The sequence below is a fragment of the Convolutriloba macropyga genome, chromosome 14 (assembly GCF_964194025.1).
Source record: "Convolutriloba macropyga chromosome 14, txConMacr16.3, whole genome shotgun sequence".
In the NCBI taxonomy this organism is placed as follows: Eukaryota; Metazoa; Xenacoelomorpha; order Acoela; family Convolutidae; genus Convolutriloba; species Convolutriloba macropyga.
In genome coordinates this window covers 11,394,101-11,419,759 of record NC_134481.1, presented here as the reverse complement: position 1 = coordinate 11,419,759, position 25,659 = coordinate 11,394,101, and the positions used below count along the sequence as shown (strand labels likewise).

Below are 25,659 nucleotides of genomic sequence, written 5' to 3'. Positions count from 1 at the left end.
TTAGACAGTCTGGAAACTTTAAAAAAAATCTTGAAAAAAAGGAAGGTTTTGGCTGAACATAGCTTTGCTTCGGACATGCTAGAGACATACTAGAAGAGTTGAAAGTTGATGACTATTGAAGCTATTTAAATCTATATTGAGCACCAGATGAATGCCGATGGCGGGCGTTGAAACTGAAGTTTTAGATATTCAGATGGAAATTAGCGCTTTAATCGTTTCACAATTCGGAGGACATTTTTGTAAAAGCACCTCTTCTAAAAATCTATTTAGGTTATCTCGGCGTGTTCAGATGTGCAGCTGATCAAAAAGCTGCCAAATTTGGACTACTAAATGGGATCAAAATCCGGCATAACGGAAAGATCTTTAGTTTCATTAGTACTACAACTGCTAGCTGATTGTTTTCAGATTAACAATGGTCAGGAAGAAAATTGATAACAGAATACGAATTGCAATAGAGAACAATGTGGCTCTGGGCCATCGCTCACTTTTCGTTATTGTTGGCGAGAAGGCGAAAGACCAAGTACGTATCGTTGCATTAAGATTTTCTGTCGAGGATTACTCAGAGTACAGTTCGGTTGTACGTACCTCCCCTCCCCCTCTCATTTTTCACGAAGAGCTTTTTCGAGATATGGCCCTTAAAAGAACAAACGAACAATAGGAAAAATTACTGGATATTTTTCACGAGCAAGAACTTGGAGATTACCGTGCAGATGAGGAAACTGCAACTTAATGAGCAAAATAGATTAAAACTTATGCTAAACTTTCAATGGACAAAAAGTGGGTACAAAAGATTCCTAGAGATGAACTCTAAATTCTTATCTACTATTACTACTTTTAATTTATCTTTGGGCAGGGATGGAGGGTGAAAATATACGAGGGTTGTCTATAATGTTGAGAGTCGTCTTTTATATGAGAACCCTTAATTTAATGTGCGACGTAATATATGTTTTATTGGCAGAAAAGTTTTTTTACTAATCTACAAAACTATTGCAGCTATTTTTGCCAGCTGTGGTCAACGATGTCGCATCGGAAATGTTCGTTTGTTGCATAACGAGAATGTTTATCTCCCGAGTAATTTGTCTTATGATATAGTCTTAAGGTGGATTCCACAATAATTAGTCCGATTGAGATTTGCTCAGAAGTAAGTTGTTTGATAATGGAAGACAGAAGAAAGTTGCATTGAGGATGATCACCTAAGCTTTCTTTTTCAATTGATAAAAACAAATAATAAGAATCTGGACTTTTAATTAGTTGAATACCAGTAGCGAGATTTAGGCCTTACTGTTTCCGTAACTCCCAACTGGAACCACCATTGTGAGTGAGCTGAGATTGTTGAAAACGACAGCTGCTACCAACTTAAGTAAAAAATTTTAAAATCACTTATGGATTCGGTTAACATATTGAAAACTTGTATATGTGTCATCTGTCCGTGCTTTGGCAACCAGTGTATTGCATATTTTAACTTTAATGAAGACACGCATGTGCAAGTTTAAAAATACCGGATCTCTGCTGTGCAAGGTTTTCCGATATACGGAGTCAGATTTCATAATTTGCAAAGTGCGTCTGAAGCAAAGTTACGTGTTGCTCAGTGACTTCATGCGAGTCACACAATTTATATGCACACTTATACAGTCTGCTTCAGCTATCTTCGAAAAATCCCAGTGAATTATGGCGGGTCGAAATTGTGGTCAAGGAAAATGAAAAGGCAGAGGCTCCTTGTGTCATGCATAAGTCACTTCTATTTTTAATGAAGCGGCTTGAGCATATCAAAATGCGGCCATTTCGGTTTAGTCTTTTCGTACTGCAAGTAAATCATTTCGAACGCAATTAAATCATTGGACTATACTTTTGATTTGGTGGCAGTTATTTACAAATTATTAAGTGAAATCACTATTAACGAAAGTTATAGTATAGTGTACATCAGAATTTAATGGGGATGTCCCCAATTTTAATGATTATCTAAGAGGGACACTGAACATAATACATTCGTAAAGACACGTAAGCGTTTTCTCAGGTCATCTGAGTTTCCCAATTGATATGGTATGTCAGCCTATTGTGTACAGGTTACGTAACTCAGATCATGTTACTGAGAAAATTTGACACCAATCGAGAACCGCGCAGCGTTTCGAGTATTCTGAATTTTCAAGTGACTTCTGCTGAGTCACGTAACCTTGTTTGAAACACAATTTGCAGTTTTTCAAATCAGGCCCTTTATTCAAGTAAAAATGGCATTCTGGAATCTGTCACTGCACGGGCCTGCTTCATTTAGTATTAAATAAACAAGATGACTTGGAATTTTGATTTCTTTGTGCGCAATATTAAAGTTAAGCCTTCTATGTCAAGTACGAGATCAAAAATCAAAATCAGTCATATTTAAAATCTCTGGGTTTTTCTTCAAGTTGGAATTCCATTATTACCCACATGGTCTTGCGCTTTGCTCTCATTTTTTTACACCCTCACACCCAACATGTTTCCAAGAAGCAGGTTCTTAGCAACTATTCTATTGTATGTAATTTTATTTAGTTTATTTATTAGCTTATCTTTTTAGGGGTCTTGCACAATATAGCCCCCCCCCCCAAGATTAGTGATCAGATAACCTATAGCCCCCCCCCAATCATGGTAAATATACCATAATGGGGGTCTATAATGGAAAAGGCCCCTTTTTAGAAATGAATTTTCAATAATGATTTTAATGAGGAACAATTGAAAACGTCGAAAAATGAAAAAAAAAAATTATCTGCTTTTAATTTTAGGTTGTAATTCTTCACCACATGCTGTCAAAAGCAATCATTAAGGCCCGACCCTCCGTTCTCTGGTGTTACAAAAAGGAACTAGCTTTCTCGAACAACAGGAAGAAAAAACTGAAGAAACAAATGCAAAAAAGAATGTCTTTGGGTGCTTCTGCGGCTGCAGATGTGAATGAAGAAGACACGTTTGCTTTCTTTCTAGCCAGTACCAATATCAGATATTGTTACTACAGCGAGACACAGAAGATCCTGGGAAACACTTTTGGAATGTGTGTTCTTCAGGTTGGTTAAAATCACTGTCAAAATTAAATTTGTCTCGACATTTTTTGCCATGCGCCCCCTCCCTTCCACGGGTTGGACTTATTATAATGTTGGACATAATATAGTGTATTTTGGCACCACCAATTACGTCCTTTCTATTTTTTCATTTTCTAAGGGTTTTCCCTTATAGCTCCCCCCCCCCCCCCCCCCGGGTGGGTAATGGGGGGAAGTGATGGCGAAGACCCGCTTCTTCTAACAATAAGGTTAGTCAAGTTATTTTTCAATGTGTATATAAAGTGTATGTATCACCACTCTTTGTGCTAGGTGAAATGATATGGTCTTAAAATATGCAGCTAGAAAAATTGAAACCAATTATTTTACTCTTAATAGTCGGGTTTCAGGACTTTGAAGCCATCACTCCAAATCTCTTAGCACGTACAGTTGAGACAGTGGAAGGGGGAGGTCTGGTAGTAATTTTATTACAAGAGTTGACAGCTTTGAATCAGTTGAGAACTATGAACATGGATGTGCATTCTCGATTCAGAACAGAGGCACATACAGACATCGTGTGCAGATTCAATGAAAGGTCAGTTATCGCTATATTCGTTAGACATTAATAGCCGCGTCGTCTACTCAAACGGCTATTTTTGCGCTCCTATTTTTGCGACTTGAAGAGGAGTGTTGGGGAAGCGTCTGGTTTAGGAATCGAGTTGTTGATTTTCCATGGGTTGATTGGTTGTGAAACAGTTAATACCGCTCGCGAATAAGCTTTGATTTTATTTTGGTATGGTACAAGCACGGAGAGAAATGAGAGTGCTTAGTTTGTTCAACCTGCTTTATGAAAGTGAGCGAGGAAAGAAGGTTAAAAAAAATTTTCTGGAGTGTGGAAGTTTTTTTTATCCATGTCGGCATTTTCATGTTTTCTCCAACAAAGTTTGAAGCAAATATTGATTGCTTAGATGTGGAAAAAAGTAATTGCGAAATTGACTGGTAATGACTGGTATTTTTCTCACTTCAATTTCTGTGATTATACAAATATCAGATATTGTTACTACAGTGAGACACAGAACATTCTGGAAACACTTTTGGAATGTGCGTTCTGCAGGTTGGTTAAGTGGTTGATCAGCTGTATTAGAGCTTTACGCCTTACTAGTCTCTAAGTATGCGCGGTTCACAAACTGTTTGAATGCTCTCGAATGAAGTTTGAAGCAATTATTGTAAACGTGTTGGTCTTTTTTTATGCAAAATTTTTGCTAGACCCTTTTTGCCCCTTTTGTTCTAGAACATTCTTTGACTTATTTTTCACACTTTAGTTTTGCATTTTGAGTGGTCTAAGTTGCTCTCGTTATGAACTAAAGTTTGTTGGTAAAGTGATTTTGAGCGAATGGAAATCAAAGCCCTTGTAGCTGAGTGGACAAGATGCCAGACTGCCAACCTGTAGGTCAGGGGCTCGAACCCCTGTGGGAATCTTTGCATCCATAAAACATTTTTCATAACCGCGATAGCAGCTATTATTGGGACATCGTGGTGTTTTTTTAATTCGTCGTCTCAATCGATGTTTCATACGACCTGATTTCTTGGAATTGACTTTTTCAATGACTTCTACTGCTTTGCAGATAAAATTTGTGTGCGTGACGTCGTTTCTGCTTTTAGGTCAATTGCGTGGCTTACCTTACTAAAAATGACATCTGAACTCAGTTATGGAACTTTAAAATTTTGGAACATTTACTAGTTAAAGATCAATAGTGTGCATATAAGTAGTGTGCATCAAACTTATATGCCCTAATTCTTGAGTATTAGTCTTTAGTTTTGATTTCGAATATCAATTTTGGAAAGGCTTTTAGGGCTTTTTCCTTATAGACCGTATGCGTCATAAAATTGACTGTCCGAATCTAACCCAAAAAGTCTAGTGGTCTATTAAAGGACTGGTGGTCGATCTGTCTATCTTATTTCTTTAGTTGTTTCAATTGATGGAAAGCCACAAGCGTCTATCGCGGCTATTTTCAGGCAATATGCCGGCTATGATTAAGTTACACTACACCCCCTCTAAATCAAAGTGCCCTCTCCTGTCGTTCGAGAGCAGTTCATCCGAAGTTAATGGGTTTATGATTTTTGAATAATTTTTGTTTAATTGATCTTAAACGAAATCCATAGCAATTATTGTAAACGTGTTGGTCTTTTTTATGCAAAGTTTTCGCTTGACCGATTTGCGCTTTTCTTCTAGAACATGAAGACTAACTGAAGACTAACTCCGATAACTAGATAACTAACTCTGAAAAGTGACTAACTGCAAAATTTAGGCGAATATTTTATTAACACTTTTTATTTTTTCAAACTGTAAATTTTGAGTAGAATATTTCGAAATGTGTAGTAATAGTAAACTTTCAGCCACTCGTGATGAAATTTTGATATTCAATGGCCTTATGTTTGTTACGGTTTTATGTAATATTGGGCAATCTGATTAGAGCTGTATTAGAGCTTTACGCCTGACTAGTCTCTAAGCATGCGCGGTTCACAAACTGTTTAAATGCTCTCGAATGAAGTTTGAAGCATTTATTGTAAACGTGTTGGTCTTTTTTATGCAAAATTTTTGCTAGACCCTTTTTGCCCCTTTTGTTCTAGAACATTCTTTGACTTATTTTTCACACTTTAGTTTTGCATTTTGAGTGGTCTAAGTTGCTCTCGTTATGAAATAAAGTTTGTTGGTAAAATGATTTTGAGCTGATGGAAATCAAAGCCCTTTTAGCTGAGTGGACAAGATGCCAGACTGCCAACCTGTAGGTCAGGGGCTCGAACCCCTGTGGGAATCTTTGCATCCATAAAACATTTTTTATAGCCGCGATAGCAGCTATTATTGGGGACATCGTGGTGTTTTTTAATTCGTCGTCTCCATCGATGATTCATACGACCTGACTTCTTGGAATTGACTTTTTCAATGACTTCAGTGACTTCTACTGCTTTGAAGATAAAATTTCTGTGCGTGACGTCGTTTCTGCTTTTAGGTCCATTGCGTGGCTTACCTAACTAAAAATGACTTCTGAACTGAGTTATGGAACTTTGAAATTTTGGAACATTTACTAGCTAAAAGTGAATAATGTGCATCTAATTAGTATGCATCGAACTTATATGCCCTAATTCTTGAGTATTAGTCTTTTGTTTTGATTTCGAATATCAATTTTGAAAAGGCTCTTTTAGGGCTTTTTCCTTATAGACCGTATGCGTCATAAAATTGACTGTGCTAATTTAACCCAAAAAGTCTAGTGATCTATTAAAGGACTGGTGGTCGATCTGTCTATCTTGTTTCTTTAGTTGTTTCAATTCTTGGAAAGCCACAAGCGTCTAGCGCGGCTATTTTCCGGCAATATGCCGGCTATGTTTAAGTTACACTACACCCCCTCTAAATCAAGTGCCCTCGCCTGTCGTTCGAGAGCAGTTCATCCGAAGTTAATGGGTTTATGATTTTTGAAGAATTTTTGTTTAATTGCTCTTGAACGAAATTAATAGCAATTATTGTAAACGTGTTGGTCTTTTTTATGCAAAATTTTTGCTAGAACCTTTTTGCCCCTTTTGTTCTAGAACATTCTTTGACTTATTTTTCACACTTTAGTTTTGCATTTTGAGTGGTCTAAGTTGCTCTCGTTATGAAATAAAGTTTGTTGGTAAAGTGATTTTGAGCTGATGGAAATCAAAGCCCTTTTAGCTGAGTGGACAAGATGCAAGACTGCCAACCTGTAGGTCAGGGGCTTGAACCCCTGTGGGAATCTTTGCATCCATAAAACATTTTTTATAGCCGCGATAGCAGCTATTATTGGGGACATCGTGGTGTTTTTTAATTCGTCGTCCTCATCGATGATTCATACGACCTGATTTTTTGGAATTGACTTTTTCAATGACTTCAGTGACTTCTACTGCTTTGAAGATAAAATTTGTGTGCGTGACGTCGTTTCTGCTTTTAGGTCCATTGCGTGGCTTACCTAACTAAACATGACCTCTAAACTCAGTTATGGAACTTTAAAATTTTGGATCATTTACTAGCTGAAATTCAATAATGTGCATCTAATTAGTATGCATCAAACTTAATTGCCCTAATTCTTGAGTATTAGTCTTTAGTTTTGATTTCGAATATCAATTTTGAAAAGGCTCTTTTAGGGCTTTTTCCTTATAGACCGTATGCGTCATAAAATTGACTGTCCGAATTTAACCCAAAAAGTCTAGTGGTCTATTAAAGGACTGGTGGTCGATCTGTCTATCTTGTTTCTTTAGTTGTTTCAATTCTTGGAAAGCCACAAGCGTCTAGCGCGGCTATTTTCCGGCAATATGCCGGCTATGTTTAATTTACACTACACCCCCTCTAAATCAAAGTGCCCTCGCCTGTCGTTCGAGAGCAGTTCATCCGAAGTTAATGGGTTTATGATTTTTGAAGAATTTTTGTATAATTGCTCTTGAACGAAATTAATAGCAATTATTGTAAACGTGTTGGTCTTTTTTATGCAAAGTTTTTGCTTGACCGATTTGCGCGTTTCTTCTAGAACATGAAGAAGACTAACTGAAGAATAACTCTGAAAACTAACTCTGAAAATTGACTAACTGCAAAACATAGGCAAATATTTTATTAACTTTTTTCATTTTTTCAAACTGTAAATTTTGAGTGGAATATTTCGAAATGTGTAGTAATAGTAAACTTTCAACCACTCGTGATGAAATTTTGATATTCAATGGCCTTATGTTTATTACGGTTTTATGTAATATTGGGCAATCTGATTAGAGCTGTATTAGAGCTTTACGCCTTACTAGTCTCTAAGCATGCGCGGTTCACAAACTGTTTAAATGCTCTCGAATGAAGTTTGAAGCAATTATTGTAAACGTGTTGGTCTTTTTTATGCAAAATTTTTGCTAGACCCTTTTTGCCCCTTTTGTTCTAGAACGTTCTTTGACTTATTTTTCACACTTTAGTTTTGCATTTTGAGTGGTCTAAGTTACTCTCGTTATGAAATAAAGTTTGTTGGTAAAGTGATTTGGAGCTAATGGAAATCAAAGCCCTTTTAGCTGAGTGGACAAGATGCCAGACTGCCAACCTGGAGGTCAGGGGCTCGAACCCCTGTGGGAATCTTTGCATCCATAAAACATTTTTCATAACCGCGATAGCAGCTATTATTGGGACATCGTGGTGTTTTTTAATTCGTCGTTTCCATCTATGATTCATGCGACCTGACGTCTTGGAATTGACTTTTTCAATGACTTCAGTGACTTCTACTGCTTTGAAGATAAAATTTGTGTGCGTGACGTCGTTTCTGCTTTTAGGTCCATTGCGTGGCTTACCTAACTAAAAATGACTTCTGAATTCAGTTATGGAACTTTAAAATTTTGGAACATTTACTAGCTAAAAATCAATAATGTGCATCTAATTAGTATGCATCAAACTTATATGCCCTAATTCTTGAGTATTAGTCTTTAGTTTTGATTTCGAATATCAATTTTGAAAAGGCTCTTTTAGGGCTTTTTCCTTATAGACCGTATGCATCATAAAATTGACTGTCCGAATCTAACCCAAAAAGTCTAGTGGTCTATTAAAAGACTGGTGGTCGATCTGTCTATCTTGTTTCTTTAGTTGTTTCAATTCTTGGAAAGCCACAAGCGTCTAGCGCGGCTATTTTCTGGCAATATGCCGGCTATGTTTAAGTTACACTACACCCCCTCTAAATCAAAGTGCCCTCGCCTGTTGTTCGAGAGCAGTTCATCCGAAGTTAATGGGTTTATGATTTTTTAAGAATTTTTGTTTAATTGCTCTTGAACGAAATTAATATCAATTATTGTAAACGTGTTGGTCTTTTTTATGCAAAGTTTTTGCTTGAACGATTTGCGCTTCTCTTCTAGAACATGAAGAAGACTAACTGAAGAATAACTCTGAAAATTGACTAACTGCAAAACATAGGCGAATATTTTATTAACTTTTTTTCATTTTTTCAAACTGTAAATTTTGAGTGGAATATTTTGAAATGTGTAGTAATAGTAAACTTTGAACCACTGGTGATGAATTTTTGATATTCAATGGCCTTATGTTAATTACGGTTTTATGTAATATTGGGCAATCTGCTTAGAGCTGTATTAGAGCTTTACGCCTTACTAGTCTCTAAGTATGCGCGGTTCACAAACTGTTTAAATGCTCTCGAATGAAGTTTGAAGCATTTATTGTAAACGTGTTGGTCTTTTTTATGCAAAATTTTTGCTAGACCCTTTTTGCCCCTTTTGTTCTAGAACATTCTTTGACTTATTTTTCACACTTTAGTTTTGCATTTTGAGTGGTCTAAGTTGCTCTCGTTATGAAATAATGTTTGTTGGTAAAGTGATTTGGAGCTAATGGAAATCAAAGCCCTTTTAGCTGAGTGGACAAGATGCCAGACTGCCAACCTGTAGGTCAGGGGCTCGAACCCCTGTGGGAATCTTTGCATCCATAAAACATTTTTCATAACCACGATAGTAGCTTTTTTTGGGACATCGTGGTGTTTTTTTAATTCGTCGTCTCCATCGATGATTCATGCGACCTGACGTCTTGGAATTGACTTTTTGAATGACTTCAGTGACTTCTACTGCTTTGAAGATAAAATTTGTGTGCGTGACGTCGTTTCTGCTTTTAGGTCAATTGCGTGGCTTACCTAACTAAAAATGACTTCTAAACTCAGTTATGGAACTTTAAAATTTTGCAACATTTACTAGTTAAAAATCAATAATGTGCATCTAAGTAGTATGCATCAAACTTATATGCCCTAATTCTTGAGTATTAGTCTTTAGTTTTGATTTCGAATATCAATTTTGAAAAGGCTCTTTTAGGGCTTTTTCCTTATAGACCGTATGCGTCATAAAATTGACTGTCCGAATCTAACCCAAAAAGTCTAGTGGTCTATTAAAGGACTGGTGGTCGATCTGTCTATCTTGTTTCTTTAGTTGTTTCAATTCTTGGAAAGCCACAAGCGTCTACCGCGGCTATTTTCCGGCAATATGCCGGCTATGTTTAAGTTACACTACACCCCCTCTTAATCAAAGTGCCCTCGCCTGTCGTTCGAGAGCAGTTCATCCGAAGTTAATGTGTTTATGATTTTTGAAGAATTTTTGTTTAATTGCTCTTGAACGAAATTAATAGCAATTATTGTAAACGTGTTGGTCTTTTTTATGCAAAGTTTTTGCTTGACTGGTTTGCGCGTTTCTTCTAGAACATGAAGAAGACTAACTGAAGACTAACTCTGAAAATTGACTAACTGCAAAACATAGGCGAATATTTTATTAACATTTTTTTTTATTTTTTCAAACTGTAAATTTTGAGTGCAATATTTCGAAATGTGTAATAGTAAACTTTGAACCACTCGTGATGAAATTTTGATATTCAATGGCCTTATGTTAGTTACGGTTTTATGTAATATTGGCAAATCTTTTTGATTTCTTTTTGTCAAAGAATGTACTAATTTTCCTCGCTTTAGGTTTATTTTATCTTTGTCAGCCTGCGAAAACTGTCTCGTCATTGATGATTCCCTGAATGTCCTACCTGCTTCTTGTCGAGCCATTCTCAACATCGAAAAATTGGAAGAAGTTCCGGAATCTGAATCACTAGCACAGCTGGATGAAGTCAAAACGCAATTAGCCGAAACTCAACCTGTTGGAAATTTAGTGAACTTGTGCAAAACTTTAGACCAAGCTGAATCGTTGCTCAAAATGGTGGATGTTATCAGTGATAAAACATTGCGTCATACGGTATCGCTAACAGCCGCTAGAGGACGGGGCAAATCTGCTGCGCTGGGATTGGCTATTGCTGCCGCGGTCGATTTTGGTTATTCGAATATTTTTGTGACGTCACCAAGCCCGGAGAATGTGAGGACGTTGTTTGATTTTATCTATAAAGGCTTCGACGTGTTGAAATATGAAGAACACACTGATTACAGTCTGGTGCAGTCGACCAATCCCAACTTCAATAAAGCGATTATAAGAATCAATATTTTCAAAGAGCATCGACAGACTATACAATATATAAAGGTGAGATTGATAAAAATTGTTTAATTGGTCTCGTAGAGAAGCATTTATTGTAAACGTGTGTGTCTTTTTATGCAAAATTATCGCTTGACCGTTTTGACTTTTTGAGTGACTTTTACGCCCTTGACTTTTTGGGTTTTGCGTGATCTATAATTCCCTCTCAATCACAATTTCAAGCAGCTCAACTGAATTGGCGGCAATTTAATACTAAAAGTCAAATGAAAAGTGTGCCGAAACCGGTGCCATTTTTCTTTAAATCTTAATAGTGGTATATATTAACCTCTAATGTGGGTATTTGAAGCCCACTATTGAACTTCTTAGTCCCATTTCGGCTCCCCTCCCCCCGACTGAAGCAGGCTGCAATTCATTAGAGCTTCCACTAGTCGTTCGAGAGCAATTCTTCCGACGTTTAGTCGGTTGTTTTTCCATGTTGTTCTGACCCACTTTTTTATTTGGGTTGAATCGTGTTTGAGATAATTTTTATGCAATCTTAAGCGCCAAATGTTTGATTTCAGTGCTCGTAATCTAATAGAAGGGCAGAATGGGCATATAGCTTCTACACCCCCTCCCCCATTTGCAGATGTTATTTTTTAACTCAGTTAGGTGCTATATAAGTGCTGCAAGTACTCTAAGTGGGGGTCATTAAAACACTGAGGCCAAAACAAATTTGCTAGTCAGGTTGGAGCAGTTGAACCTCGGACGATTAACCTCATATAAGGCTTGCTGGAATAAATTTTTAGGCGTTTTAAAGATGAGATATAAATGCTATGTTTTCGCCCTAGTTTAGAGCAGAACACGGTAACGGCTGATATTTTTTTCAAGAGCTGTTATAAAGATTGAATTGACAAGTATCTTAGTTCTTTCCCAATAATTTTTTTTAGTTTTGGATTTTTTTAGATCTTTGTTAATTTTCCATTCCTATATAGAGCAATTTAAATTTAAAAAGTAAATTGAATTTGCACTATTTTAACGCATTTTAATCTTAATATGCGAAAATTTGTTCTTGGTTTCCTTAGAAGCTTCATCTCGTCTCCTGAATTTTTAAATGTTTCTGAATCTTTTAATGTTGACTTCTTTTTCGACTCCCCGCTCGCAGATTGTATAACAAATTAGAGAATCCACCCTCTAATCGAATTTGACCATCTATAATTTATATCTGCGCACCCTTTTATTGGCATACATATGATTTGAAATTAGCACAATACCGAGAATTGAAATTTTAGCCGACAGATGCTTCCCAACTTGGTCAAGCAGAACTAGTTGTTGTAGACGAGGCTGCCAGCATACCCCTGCCAGTTGTTCGATCCCTGCTAGGACCCTATTTGGTTTTCCTTTCGTCGACCATCAGTGGTTATGAAGGCACAGGCAGAAGTCTTTCACTGAAATTGATAGCTCAGTTGAGACAGCAGCATTCGACAGTCACCAAAAGTAACGAGAGCGCAGTTGCAAACATTTCTTCAGCAGATATCTCTAGAAGCTTGACGGAGCTGAGTTTGAAGGAGTCTATCAGGTTAATAATGTCTTTAAAGTTATGTTCTTTTCGACCTATCGAGTGATTACTTTTGATTAAAACGAAGTCGAGCAACATTAATAAAGTGTGCCTAACAGCAGAAGTCTAATGATTTTGATTAGCGTTAAAAAACAGTGCAAGGAACAGAGCTGTTTTCATTCGAAAGATGAGGTAAAATCAGAATGTTAGCTATTGTCTGCTTTCGTCTGGCCAATTTTTTGAAGTTTTCTAGTCTGTTTTGCGTATTTTTTGCTCATACCTTTGCTGGAGAATGCTCAGAGTTATTAAAAGAACCCAAATTTTGCCCTTCCCTAAAGTTCACCTTGCTCTAATTGTGCTCCTTGACTTATAACTAGATCAAACTCTTTCTAAAAAAAATCACATTATGAAGTCTGTGCTTGTTAATCTTAGCTCTTATTGCTGCTTCAAAGTTAACATGGGTATTTTTTAACATTTAATCTCATAGAACTTCCACTTTTCAATTTTTTTGCTCGTAATAGCTTTTCTGTAGCCTACCAGATAATTTTGGCAGATAGTTTTTGCACCAGATGGTTTTTGCAGGTAGTGAAGTGGTTGTTTTTTCATTCACTGTTTAGGATTTTATTTCAGGACTTGTCCTGCTAGGTTTTTAACTTCAATTTAACTTTTGATCGTGTTCTTCGTTTTACATAAGTAGCAATTTTCTCGCTTCACTCCTGACTTGCCTCACTCACTGTCTCAGGTGATTGGGTATTAAATTATTTCACTCATTGAATTAAGCCATGTAGTGGATACGGTCAAGTTCGGAAGAGCAAAATCAAAAACGGGATAAGCCGATAAAACGCGGCCATTAGTTGTCAGTGCAATAGGTTACTTAAGTTCATTAGAGTGGTTGCTAGCTTGCATTAGTATTAAGCTTGATAAACTTCAGGTTGAAATTTTGGAATCTAACTGAAGCTGCGCACCAAATTAGAACACTTTCTGACAGTTGGAAATTTTTTGTCATTGTCTCTCGTTTTTTTCCCCTTGTTGCTATCCCTATGTGCGTCAAGCGGGTGAACGGTGGCTGTGTTCCGGCAATTTGCCGACTATGTCTAGCCTTTTCAAAGCTATCGCAGCTTTTTTGGCAATCTGAAAGGATTGAGAAATTGGGAACGGCGTTGAAGCCGCATTTTACTATGAAGATTCTAGAAAATTAACACAGTAAAAGCACCGATATATTGATTTGATATTGTTTTTGTTAGGTACAAGAGTGGTGATCTGGTTGAGAGGTGGCTGAATGAGTTGTTGTGCCTGGACAGCGAAAGTGTGTTGAGAGTAATGGCTGGATGTCCTCTGCCTGAAAAGTGTTCACTCTATTACGTCAACAGAGACACTCTCTTCTCATATCACAGGTACACAGGAACATAGCGTGCTCTCCATGTCTTAGGAAGCTTAAGATTGGAAGAACTTTCAACGATTCCTAATTGCAGATTAGGTCCGAGTGCCGATTTGAGTTTTTAAACGCTGTATGAATTGCTCAATAAACTAGCACCTACAGCGTTTGAGAGACGTTCAATTAGACGTTCGATTGACGTATTGAGTGATACCATTTGCTGCTGCAAAGTTAAGAATCTCATGGCAAAAAACCTTAGTTTGTCTCAGAATTAAAGCTACCTGATAGAGCTCTGTTTGGTTCAAATTAATCTCTGTAATCTCAATTTTGGAGCAGAAGTTCAATGTTAACGTTAATTTTCTGAGAACAAATATCTAACTTTTTTTCAAATTCACAAAATCTTGAATTTAAAGAATCCTTTCCAAATATTGGCTGAATACGGAATGTTCTACGTCTCTAAAGTATTCACTTTTTCAAGTTTTCTGACATTTTTCGAGTTTTCGCAATTAAGTAACTCATTGAACTGTGGCTGCATTCGGGTGCTAATACCATTTTCGGTTTTAGTGCCTCAGAGGAGTTCTTAAGACGTATGATGTCAATATACGTAGCTGCTCATTACAAGAATACTCCGAATGACCTTCAGATGCTGTCGGATGCACCTGCCCACCACCTGTTTGTACTCCTGCCACCAGTCGATCACACACTGAACAAACTTCCAGAGATACTTGGTGAGGAGAGCGTAGAAACCTTTGCAAATTAAGAGCTTGCAAAAGGCTCACGTTGCTTCCCGATTTGATCGTTCCTCGGGCACTTAGAAGTGGGTCGCATTTTATTGCAAGAGTGGAAGTTTATACAGCTGCTACAATAAAGTGCAACGTTGAATTTTAGATATCAGTTTTTGGGATGAACATATGTCAATAACCAAAAACAAAAATATGGGCTACAGTGCTAGTAATTAGTGCTAGTAAGTCAAAGGCATCTCATATATGTTGAAAACCGCTTTGAGAATCGCTGTGCCTGAAGCAACTGCAGCTGTTGAGAGAGAAGTTAGCCATCACAGCAACCATAAACTTGTCCAATTTCATGTTCCCACCACCAAGAAGAATCGAATCACATGTATTGTAGCAATAAATAGTGCATTTGTTGGTTGTTTCAGTTGTGGTGCAAGTTGCCCTGGAAGGAGAGATCAAACAGACGTCAGTTGACGAAAACTTTTCACGGGGAAGAAGAGCAGCCGGGGATTTGATCCCATGGACTGTATCCCAACAGTTCCAAGACTCCTCCTTCGCTTTTCTGGCCGGAGCTAGGATAGTTCGCATAGCCACACATCCAGAATACCAAAGGATGGGGTTTGGACTTAAAGGTAAGTTTTTGCTCTCGAAATTTTACTAGGTTTTGAAGTATTTTTTAGGATTAATTGGTGGTTCAATGCGAACTGTTTTCCGTTCTTGGGGTAAGGGTTATCTACCCAATTTTCAACCATATTCAATCAACTATTGTTAGGGGGTCTATTCAGGTGCAACTACTGTGAAAATGGACCAGTACTGGATTCGAACCAGCATCTCTTACTTGCAAGCCTAGTGTGCTACCCAATTACACCAACTGGTCTTAAGCTCTCGAACTTGGGCGTCTCTTATAACCCGTTCTCACGTTCTTTCTTGTTCCTCAAGGCTTCATTTCTCTAGCCAAGTATACGTTGAACAAGTAGAGCTTCTTGTCAAGCTGTGTCAAGCTTATCTTATGCACAATTTACATCAGGTTGTTCTCTCTCAACCTTCTAACAACTATGTTAACAAATTTTGAAGCGTTATGGATCTAGGAGCCATCATTATAGTTTGTCCTATTATGTTTTTAGCTCTGGAGCTATTAGAAAGCTACTACTCTGGCCATTTCATCCCAATCGATAACTCAAATGTCACAAAAACTGATCCAAAAGGTATGGTGTCAGATAAAACGAAAAATGCTTCACCCTTACTTTTGAAACTGGAAGAACGTCCTTGCGAACATCTAGACTATGTGGGCGTATCCTTCGGTCTAACCGCGGAGCTGTTCCGGTTTTGGAAACGTCGAGGCATGAAACCCATGTATGTTCGGCAGACGTCAAATGACATCACGGGCGAACATTCGTGCATAATGTTAAAGCCACTTGGCGACAATTCTGATTGGTGTAAACAATTCAATTTGGATTTCCAGCGAAGATTTGTTTCTCTGCTGTCTTACGAGTTTCGAGTTTTTGCATCTCCGCTGGCGTTGAATATTTTGTATCTGAAGGATCAGAAATGTTTGGAGAATATTAGTGAGGACAGATTGAGGTTCCTAATGTTGCCTTATGATTTGAAACGACTGGAGCTGTATGCGAAGAACTTGACCGACTACCATCTTATCATGGATCTTGTTCCTACGATAGGTAAACAAATGTCAAACAACAAGTAATATTGGAGTCTTTTCTGGGTGTATGAGGTTAAGGTCAAGAGCTGATATTAATGGCTGTCAAATGTAGCCCCCCAAAAAAGTAGCTAATTTTTACGTAAAAACAGGACAATCACAATTGAGCAAAACTATAACCGTCAAATAATTTGACTGAGACTATTTTATGTTGGACTAATTTGTCTCTTGGATCCATTTCCTTCTGGAATTGCAAAATTTGAAACTTTAAGTTTTGGACCGACTATAGGGCTTCATTTATATTATTCACCCAGCTGTAAAGCATGTTTTCAGCGCGACTCTACTTCACCCACCAGATATCAGTTGTGCTCTCTGGGATCCAAGCCACCATTCTGCTTGGCGTTGGACTGCAACACAAAGCCATGGACACAGTGGCATCTGAACTTGGAATGCCGACGTCACAAGTACTTGCCGTCTTCTGCAAAATTGTCAAGAAGTTCTCAGAAGTCATGAATGCTGTTATGTCTAACAGGTAGCTGTTGATGCATTAACCCTTTAAGCAACTAAAAAATAAAAACTTTTCGGTTCGACTGGACGCAACCCTTCTAAAGGCATGAAAACACTTGCTGACAATCGGAACTCGCTAACTGTTATTTTATGGGTCGCGAAACGAACTGGAGATAAGCTCTTTTTGGTGGCATGATGTCGTTTTCTCTTATGATGGTTTTATTAGCTCTCAAAATGAGGAAATTTCGAAAAAATTGCTCATTTTGAGAGCTAATAACACCCAAAGTCTTATTATAGCTGCGAAGCTGTAAGCTGAGCGTAGCTATATTGCGGTGCTCTTGGTTTTTTTTACGACTCGAAGAGGAGTATTGGTTTTCTTAAGATTTTTTTTTACCGGAAGTACTATTCGTTCAGACGCTGTTTTGACCTAAAAGCGAAAGTGAGAAAAATTGCCGTGTGAACTAATTTTTTCTGAGCGAGAGAAGTTTTTTGATCATGCGCTGCGTTTAGTAAATGACTTTTTGACTTTGAAAAGTAGTTTTTGACTGAATGGCACATATAGATAACCGTTTTTATCCGTTTTTTCGTCTAAGTGGCCCATTTTTTGCTTGTAATTTGGTTTTTTTGTAGAAATGATTTTTATTCGATGCTATATTGAAATGTAAACCTTGGAAATTAATAGCATAGTGTTCTACAGAGCCTGAAAACGCGTTTTAAGTTCAAAATTGTCATCAATTTCTTGATTTTTTAATTAATTTTTGGCTTTTTTCCTATTTTCTTCATTTTTGGATCTTTTAGCCGTATTTTTTGTCAAAAATCAGTCAATATGACAACTTTTTGTTGACAATTTATATACTCAATGCCTCTTTTTACCTCGATGTAATTTTAATTTATAAAATTGTACATATGCTAATCCGATTTTGCTAGTTTTTTTTCCTATTTTTCTTAGTTTTTTGTCTGTATATTGGTTTTAATTACTAGAAATAGTCTTTTTGTGCAACATGAGGGGCTTTAATTTCGTTTCAATAAAAACGTCAATAATTTTTTAGCGTTAAGTTTTTGAAAAACAGTTAAAATTTTTTTTATAGATGCAGTTCTAAAAATTTTTTGACCTTTTTTTGCAAAATGTTTCAATGTATCGTATGTTTGATTTCTGCTTTTTCTTTTTTGATCTGTTCAGGAGGATAGATTTTGTCTCGGATGACTCGTTGTCTTTTCTATGTCTCGAATGCTGAAAAATGAAATGGTGTTAGTTTTTCTTGTTTTTTTAAATTTGATTTTTAAACTTTCAAAATTTTTAAACTGTTTCTTACAGTGTTTTACGGTGTTTCTTACATTGTGTTCATATTGTTCACATTCTAGCTTGTATCATTCTAGCTCTGTCCTGGCACCTACATTTATACTGGTTATATTGATTTCAGTTATATTAATTTAACAAATTGAATGATTTCGGCTTTTTCTTAGATTTTCGTCATTTCTTTGGGTTGCAATTGATTTCATTCAAAATAAGGCAGTACTAAGAGTGTACTAGAAAGCATCTTCCAGAATTTCCACCGTTACTTTTTATTGTATTTTTTCTGGCCTTGGTATTGTTCTTAAACGATTATTTGCCTTTAAATATTACTCTGTTGCTTTTCTATGATTATTTTAATTTTTGAATTATTTTGAAATCATGTTGTCTAGCATATATACAACAAGAAAAAAGTATTTGTTGTTTTTGTCTTTAATTGCCGTGATGAGAAATCTAACTGTAGTAATTTTCTGATTCTTAAATTTGAGCATTATTTTTTTGAATATTTTAATTTAGTTTCTAAGTTATTATTATCTGCCGTTTGCTTTAGCGATCTTTTTGAGATTAGAATCATGAATTATTTGAGGGAAGTTGATAGCCCTGTCAGCTTTTTGAGACTATCAGTGTTTTGACTTTCCTATTTATTTCGCACTTAACCTTAACAAACGTTTTCAATAATAAATATTTGCGGCATTTTGTTTCTCTTGGTGACAGTGGTTTAAATTTCACCAATTTTTAGATCAGACTGGGGGGGGGGGGGGGGGGGGTAATGAGTTTATGGTGGAGTTTATTAAAGAAGGTAATGGTTTCATCTGCAATTAGGGTTTTGTCAAGTTTTTACGCTTCGAGTCGCTTCCGGAATTCTTCCGGCTATGTTTTTTGTTTCGTCGTCTGACGCTCTTTTTTCGTTTTACATTTGCTCACACAGCAAAGCTGAAAAAGTCAAATTTTCTGAATGACTTCTCCCTCTCACTAAAGGTATTTGCGCGCGTGACGTCATTTCGCACTCGCTTTAGCGAAAGTTTTTAGGTTATTTGCGTGATTAGATTTTGATCATACGTGACTTACTCACTCAATAAAATGACTTTTGCACTTTAACACTTAAGTTTAATTTGAATTTGTTTAAGGTCAAAGGAACTCATATGTGCAGTAAAGATCCCTAATAAGAGGCTTCTGTTGAATTAATTTTAACAAGCTTTATTCATTTATCGATGAATGTTTTTTAACCTAGTTTTTTGAGCGGCGTCGATTTTTTTGTCAATTTAGATTTGTATCTGTTTCTATCTTTATTATATGGCACGCAGCTATTCCGGCAATCTGCCGGCTATGTTAATGTCATAGAGTATTCGATAAGAAACAAAGTCTTACCTCTCAAAAGGACCCAAATTTTCTGCCTTTTACGATTTTCCTTTAAATTGTCCACAACTTATTATTTCTCCAAACTTAACAGTCAGGGAAATGTTTCTTCTCCGAATGAAAAAAATCTTATTTGATCAAAACTTTTTATGGAACAACAAATATAAGGTCACGGTGCTCGTTTAGAAGAACTCAGAAAAGTAACATGTTTTGCAACATACCCCACAGATAAGTTTTGTTCATTTCTATCAGCGATAACTAATTCGATTTATTTGGCGCCCAAAAAGCATCCTATCACCAAAAGATTGAAATTTTTAAAAACAACGAAAGTGAAGACAGGTGACATAATTTTAATCGAGCCAGAAACTAAGCAGAGTAGACTCAAGTTGACGTTGGCAAACGTTTCAGCTTTTAAATTGCTTTTGAAGGAAATTTTTGTGCGTTTTTTGTACATTTTATTCTCGGATATTTTTTAATCTGGCTGATGCAAATTGACTCTTCGCCAGAAAGAACTGTTTTTACTGGTTGAGCGCGAGCACAAGTTTCTGTTTCTGTGTAATTTTACAGTGTGGGTAGGCGCTTAGAGTAGGTTTCGGCGAAGCTGCTCAGGAAACAAACTTCTTTATGTGCAGGGTGATTTAAAATTTTTGATAGTCTTGTACCCTCCCCCGTTTCTGCGCCTTCTACACCTTCTGCCCTCCCTCAATTGTCCCCATTCAATCTCCGTCCCCCTGCAGGTTCGGATGGTCTCCCTAAGCTTGAGCGAGTTGCAACGAAAGCCAACCACCTCGCTTATCGTTCGAGGACAAATCGTCAGCATTTTGAGAAATATAGTCAAAACCCTTCCATAAGTCAATTTTTAATAGCTACTGCGGAGACATATCGAGGCTGTTGTTGGTCTCATTGTAGTTTTTATTTGCTCTTGAACGAAGTTCATAGCAATTATTGTAAACGTGTGGGTCTTTTTTATGCAAAATTTTCGCTTGACAGTTTTGACTTTTCTAGTGACTTTTACGCCCTTGACTTTTTGCGTTTCGCATGATCTAAAATTCTGAATCACAATTTCAAGTAGCTGAACTCAATTGGCGGCAGTTTAATACTAAAAGTAAATTGAAAATTGCGCCGAAACTGGTGCCATTTTTCACTTTAAATCTAAATAGTTTTATGTGTAAACCTCTAATTTGGTTATTTGAAGCCCACTATTGAACATCTTAGTCCCATTTAGACTCCCCCACCGATTGAAGAGGCTGCAATTGATTAGAGCTCCCACTCGTTGTTCGAGACCAATTCTTCCGACGTTTAGTCGGTTATGTTTATTAATAGCCGCCCTCATCTTCTCAGCCGGCTATTATAGCGCTTCTATTTTTTTAATTGCTCTTGAACGAAGTTCATAGCAATTATTGTAAACGTGTGTGTCTTTTTTATGAAAATTTTGCGCTTTTCTTCTAGAACATTCTTTGACTTCTCAATTGACTTTTTCACGCTTTCGTTCATCATTTTTGAGTGATCTCTAGTGCTCCGAAGTTGCTAATATAAAATCGGTTGCAGCATAGCAAAATTATGTGACTCGCAGCGCAGATGTTAGTGATGGTGGACATGGATCGAGAGGCCAGTGGTTCGAATCCTGGTGGTGTCAAGGTTTGTTTGCACCCATATAGAAAAATGTATCCAGACTAAGGCCCATGAATTAAATTGCCTCGCCTGTCGTTCAAGAGCAATTCTTCCGACATTTGTCGGTTTATGTTTTTTTTTTACTTCGTCGAACTTTTTTTCGCTTTACCCATTTTGCCGCTTTTTCGACATTTTGCGCGAAATCTTGTGACTTCTCTAGGCTAGTTTCACTCTTCTGTCATTCTGCTCAAACTCCTTTTGAACAGCAGCTGCTCAGCAAAGCGATTCAAAATGAAGAGAGTCAGTTTAAAAAAATCAAAGTCAGAAATAGAAACGGGATAAACTCATAAAGCCCATTTTTAGATGCCCGGTACTTGAACTTTGTTATCATAAGTTTTAGTTACTATCTGTAATGCTTATTGGTATTGATACTAGACCCTGTAGCCTCTCACTGAGAGACAGGGTATGCTCAATTACGAAATGACATCAAAATAAATCGCACTAAAAATTGGTTTTTATACAAAAATCAATTTTTGATATTTTCTTTTCTTTCAATCCCAATAGAGTTATGGGAATCAACGGCGGCTATTTTCCGGCAATCTGGCGGGTATGTTTTTAATTTTTTGCCTTCCCTGTTTTTGTTACGGCCATTTGATCACGCGCCAAAAAGTCGAAGTTTGGCTTTTTTTTCGGCAAAATTTACCACTCTACAGAATTTCAGATAAGTTCACATAAGTTACCTCACTCAATAAAATGACCTATTATTCATTTTTCAAGTTTTATTTCAGAATGTAAACGCTTGATGAAATTGATGGAGGTCATCCAATCTCTATAAAGATTAGTCTATATCACTCGAAGGACATAAGTGTTTGAAATTTGATCTGAAAACCAGAGTGAATTGAGTTTAGGATAATTTTATTTCTGTTTTTTCTAAGTAGCGGTATTCAACAGTTTATTGCGCGGCTATTGTTCGACAATCGCCGACTGTGTTATAAATATTTATTCCTCATTTGATTAATTATAATTTAGATTTAAGAAAATAGAGTTCACCCTATTGCCATGCAAGACAAAATCAAAACTTTTAACTTTTTGAAATTTTGTTCCCCAATACTTGATATCATACTAAATCACTGCGCAAAGCTGTCACATCTTACCAGGGCAGTATAAATCTTTTGTCCTTATTTTCATAAAGGAATAATTTTGAAATGTCTATTTTCACAGATAAATTGACATTTTCCGGCTGTGTCTGCTTAGTTTTAACTGTTTTCGGATGTAAAAAAATGAAAATACTATAGTTTTGAAAATTTCTATAATTATTTGCAAGATAGAAAAATTCCAAGATAGAAAATTGCAATTGTTTGAAGATAACAAAAATGGCAAGTGATGCATATATGGGGTAACAGAGATGCTGGTAACTTGGCAGTTACCGAAGTATCTAGTTTCCGGCGATTTTTATGGTCGAAAGGTCTCAAAATATTTATCACTTGAAAACATTTTTTTTTCATTTGAAAGGTTTTTCTTGAAATCTTTCGAATTTTTATCACTTGAAATCTTAACTTCCTTAGCTATATAAACTCTAATAATATCATTTGAAGCCCCTTAGAAAACCAACTTCCGCGCTTCTATCTATTGCGTCTGCCGCTTAATTATGTTGCAATAGAATTAAGGGTCCATCAGTCGTTCGGTTATGTTTATGATTGAAAGATGTACAGTTCCTTATATGGCAAGAATGTCAAATGATCTGTCAACGCGATAATTAATGACTTCTATAATAGTTGTGTATCCACCATTCTATGCAATGTAACTTTTTCCGCTATAGATTCAAGGAAAGCATTGAATATAGTCAGCGCGAGGTCAGTGGTCGAGTGAGCGAGTTGAAACCAACAAGCAAGACACTAGACGAGGATCTGGATGAAGCCGGAGCAGAAGCTAAGGCCAGACTGAAGAGCCAAGAAATGGGCGATGATGATGACGAACAGACAATAGATGACGATAATGTAATTGAACAGAATACCCGACCCTCAAAGAAACCTGGAAGATACGACATTACAGGTGGTTTAGCATTTTAAATAACAGTTATATTCGTAATATGAACAAGACGAGTTAATTGAAGTGGGAAATTAGGTGGTATCTTAATTAGAGGATAGAAAGTGTTTTTCATAATTTGAATTTCTCTGCTGGTTTGCTTCAAATGAAAAGAGCGACTGAATTACGCAAAAATGGTGACTATGCAAAATTCTGCTCCTATTTGGATAGGCTATGCTATGTGACCAGTGCTACGAAAATGCAAATTTATGACTTTCTTGACCCGTAAGTTGAAGAAAGTTAATATGCGAGCAGGCGTGGCTGTATTTGCTGGGTAGACCATCGGTCTGACCGAGCTGAAAGAAACCTGACTGGGAAATTTAAAAAGCTTTTAAAACAAGAAATTCAGTATAACCAAAAAATTATAAACATAGTTGTAACAATATAAAAGATTAACAGTTTTATTTTCGGAAATCATGCGCACATCACTAAATTTATGTGTCTGTGAGTTTGGAATCATAATTTTAGAACATTAATTCCTACGTTTTTGTTAAAAAAAATAACTTTTTAAATTAGCTTTGCAAGCTTTTAAAAATAGCTTCTGTTTGCAAAGGGACTAAATTTCTCAGATTCGTGTTAACAATATTGTAGTTTTACTGTAGCTGCATTTTCAACAAAAATTTTGAGAACTCTCTTTTCACTGCACCCCCTTTGTGAATGAAATTTTCATATTTGTGAACAAATAAATGACTGTTTTGGCACAATTAAAGCTTTGTATAGCCTAATAACGTGGAACTACCCATCAACTATTTATATGTAGTATTATAAACGTTATAAATAAAATATTTTTTTTATGAATGGTCATAATCTTGCAGTTTATGGAGAAACAGTTCAAGTATTTGTTTCAGCAACTGAGGATGAATGGAAAACAGCTCTGAATTCTTCAAACTTAAAACAGAGTATCTCAATTCGAAGAAGTGAACCAACAACGGGTGCGAAAAGAGCGCACGAAAACGAAGAATCAGTTGTCGACTCAATACTGAAGTCAGAAAAAAATGGAAATGATAGAACTCACGTCATGAAGAGAAACGAAGAAACTAACTCGGCTACTAAACCGCCTACGAAAAAACAGAAAAAATTTATGAGTAAACGTGGATGATTTCGTTTTGCAAACCAATTTTTGATTCAAAATCTGTTAACGATGGATAGATGAAATTGAAACTTGTGTACTGACTTTCCAGTTTTTCTTGTCTAAAGCTATTTTTATTCTCAAACCTATAGGGATAATTTAGGCTCAAAGATTTCGCTGTCTAATTTTCACAATTTTTATCAATTGTTTTGAAATTTTGTCATGTTTTGAGTTTTATCAGCCCTAGCTGTCAAGTAACCTGCTCTAGGTTTTGATAGTAGGCTACTGCATAGTAGTGGTAGTGGAATGGTTTGAACATTTTAACATCACGAATTTCAGCATTTTTTTTGACAAAACGTGCAATGTTCAATTTTTTTGTCTTCAATTTTTCACGTCTTTCTCCTTAGGGGTTTGATGATAAGTTGTTGAAAAGATTTTTTTGCCATGGAATAGTTTTCAACTTTTTAATATCACAATTTTTAGCAATTTTTTGATAAAACGTGCACTTTTTCAAGTTTTTTTGAAAATTTTGTTTTTCCTAAGGTTCTCCAGCCTCAAGAGCTAAGGAACCTCTAGGGCTTGACAACAGACTACTGTATACTTTCTAGATGTAATGGAATGTTCCTCAAGATTTGTACACCACAAATTTTAGCATTTTTTTTTATAAAACTTGCTTTTCTTCATTTTTTTATGGTCATTATTCAATTTTTTTCAGCCTCAGGGGTCAGAAAACCTCCGTTGGGGTTCGATAATAAATTACTGCAATTTTTTAAAACACGGATTAGTTTTGAACTGTTTATTATCAGAATTTTCATTAATTCGTTTTTGCAAAGTTGTTTGAATTTTTTTGTCATTTTTTAGATTTCTCCAGTCTCAAGAGCCACACAACCTCCTCTAGGGTTTGATAGCAGGTTACTGCATAGTTTCTAGATTTGATAGAATGTTCTTCAAGATTTTAATATCACGAATTTAAGCAATTTTTAAAGAATTGAAATTCTATGTTTATAAATCTTTTTGAATTTTTTTCCGGCATCATGGTCCTAGGGACCTCCTCTAAGGTTTGATATTAAGCTGTTGCATAGATTTTAGAGTTAATGGAATGGTTATCAGTATTTTAATGGTTCCAGCTTAAACAATTTTCTGATAAAATTTACTTTTTTTCAAGTTTTCGGAATATTATTATCATGTTCCAAGTTTATGAATCTTTGAGCCAGCGAATTTGTTTTCAGCTTAAAATAGGGAAACTGGATAGTCTCTGGGTAACTGAGGGACTGATAAAAACTTTTTACTGGAAGATTTAAATATCTTGAATTATAGCAAGATTTTATTAAAATTTTCGATTGTTTTCAACAATTTCGAGTGTTTTTTCTGAGTTTAGCGAAGAGTGAATTGCAGAGTCGGATCAAGCTAATGCCTCACTGAACCGTGGCTAGCTACTGACGAAGCAAACTTTTGCCATGTGTT

At 36.3% G+C, this 25,659-nt stretch overlaps 1 protein-coding gene across 1 annotated transcript; it reads left to right on the top strand.

The window, feature by feature from the left end:
- Positions 1-384: 384 nt before the first annotated feature.
- LOC142353490 (RNA cytidine acetyltransferase-like) lies at positions 385-24,299 on the top strand. Its single transcript, XM_075405743.1, has 12 exons — positions 385-520; positions 2,754-3,029; positions 3,410-3,594; positions 10,481-11,030; positions 12,251-12,537; positions 13,761-13,910; positions 14,456-14,619; positions 15,048-15,254; positions 15,747-16,298; positions 16,610-16,808; positions 22,861-23,093; positions 23,975-24,299. Exons 1-12 carry the CDS (start codon positions 413-415, stop codon positions 24,223-24,225), a joined length of 3,162 nt encoding a protein of 1,053 aa, XP_075261858.1. The 5' UTR covers positions 385-412; the 3' UTR covers positions 24,226-24,299.
- Positions 24,300-25,659: the final 1,360 nt, after the last annotated feature.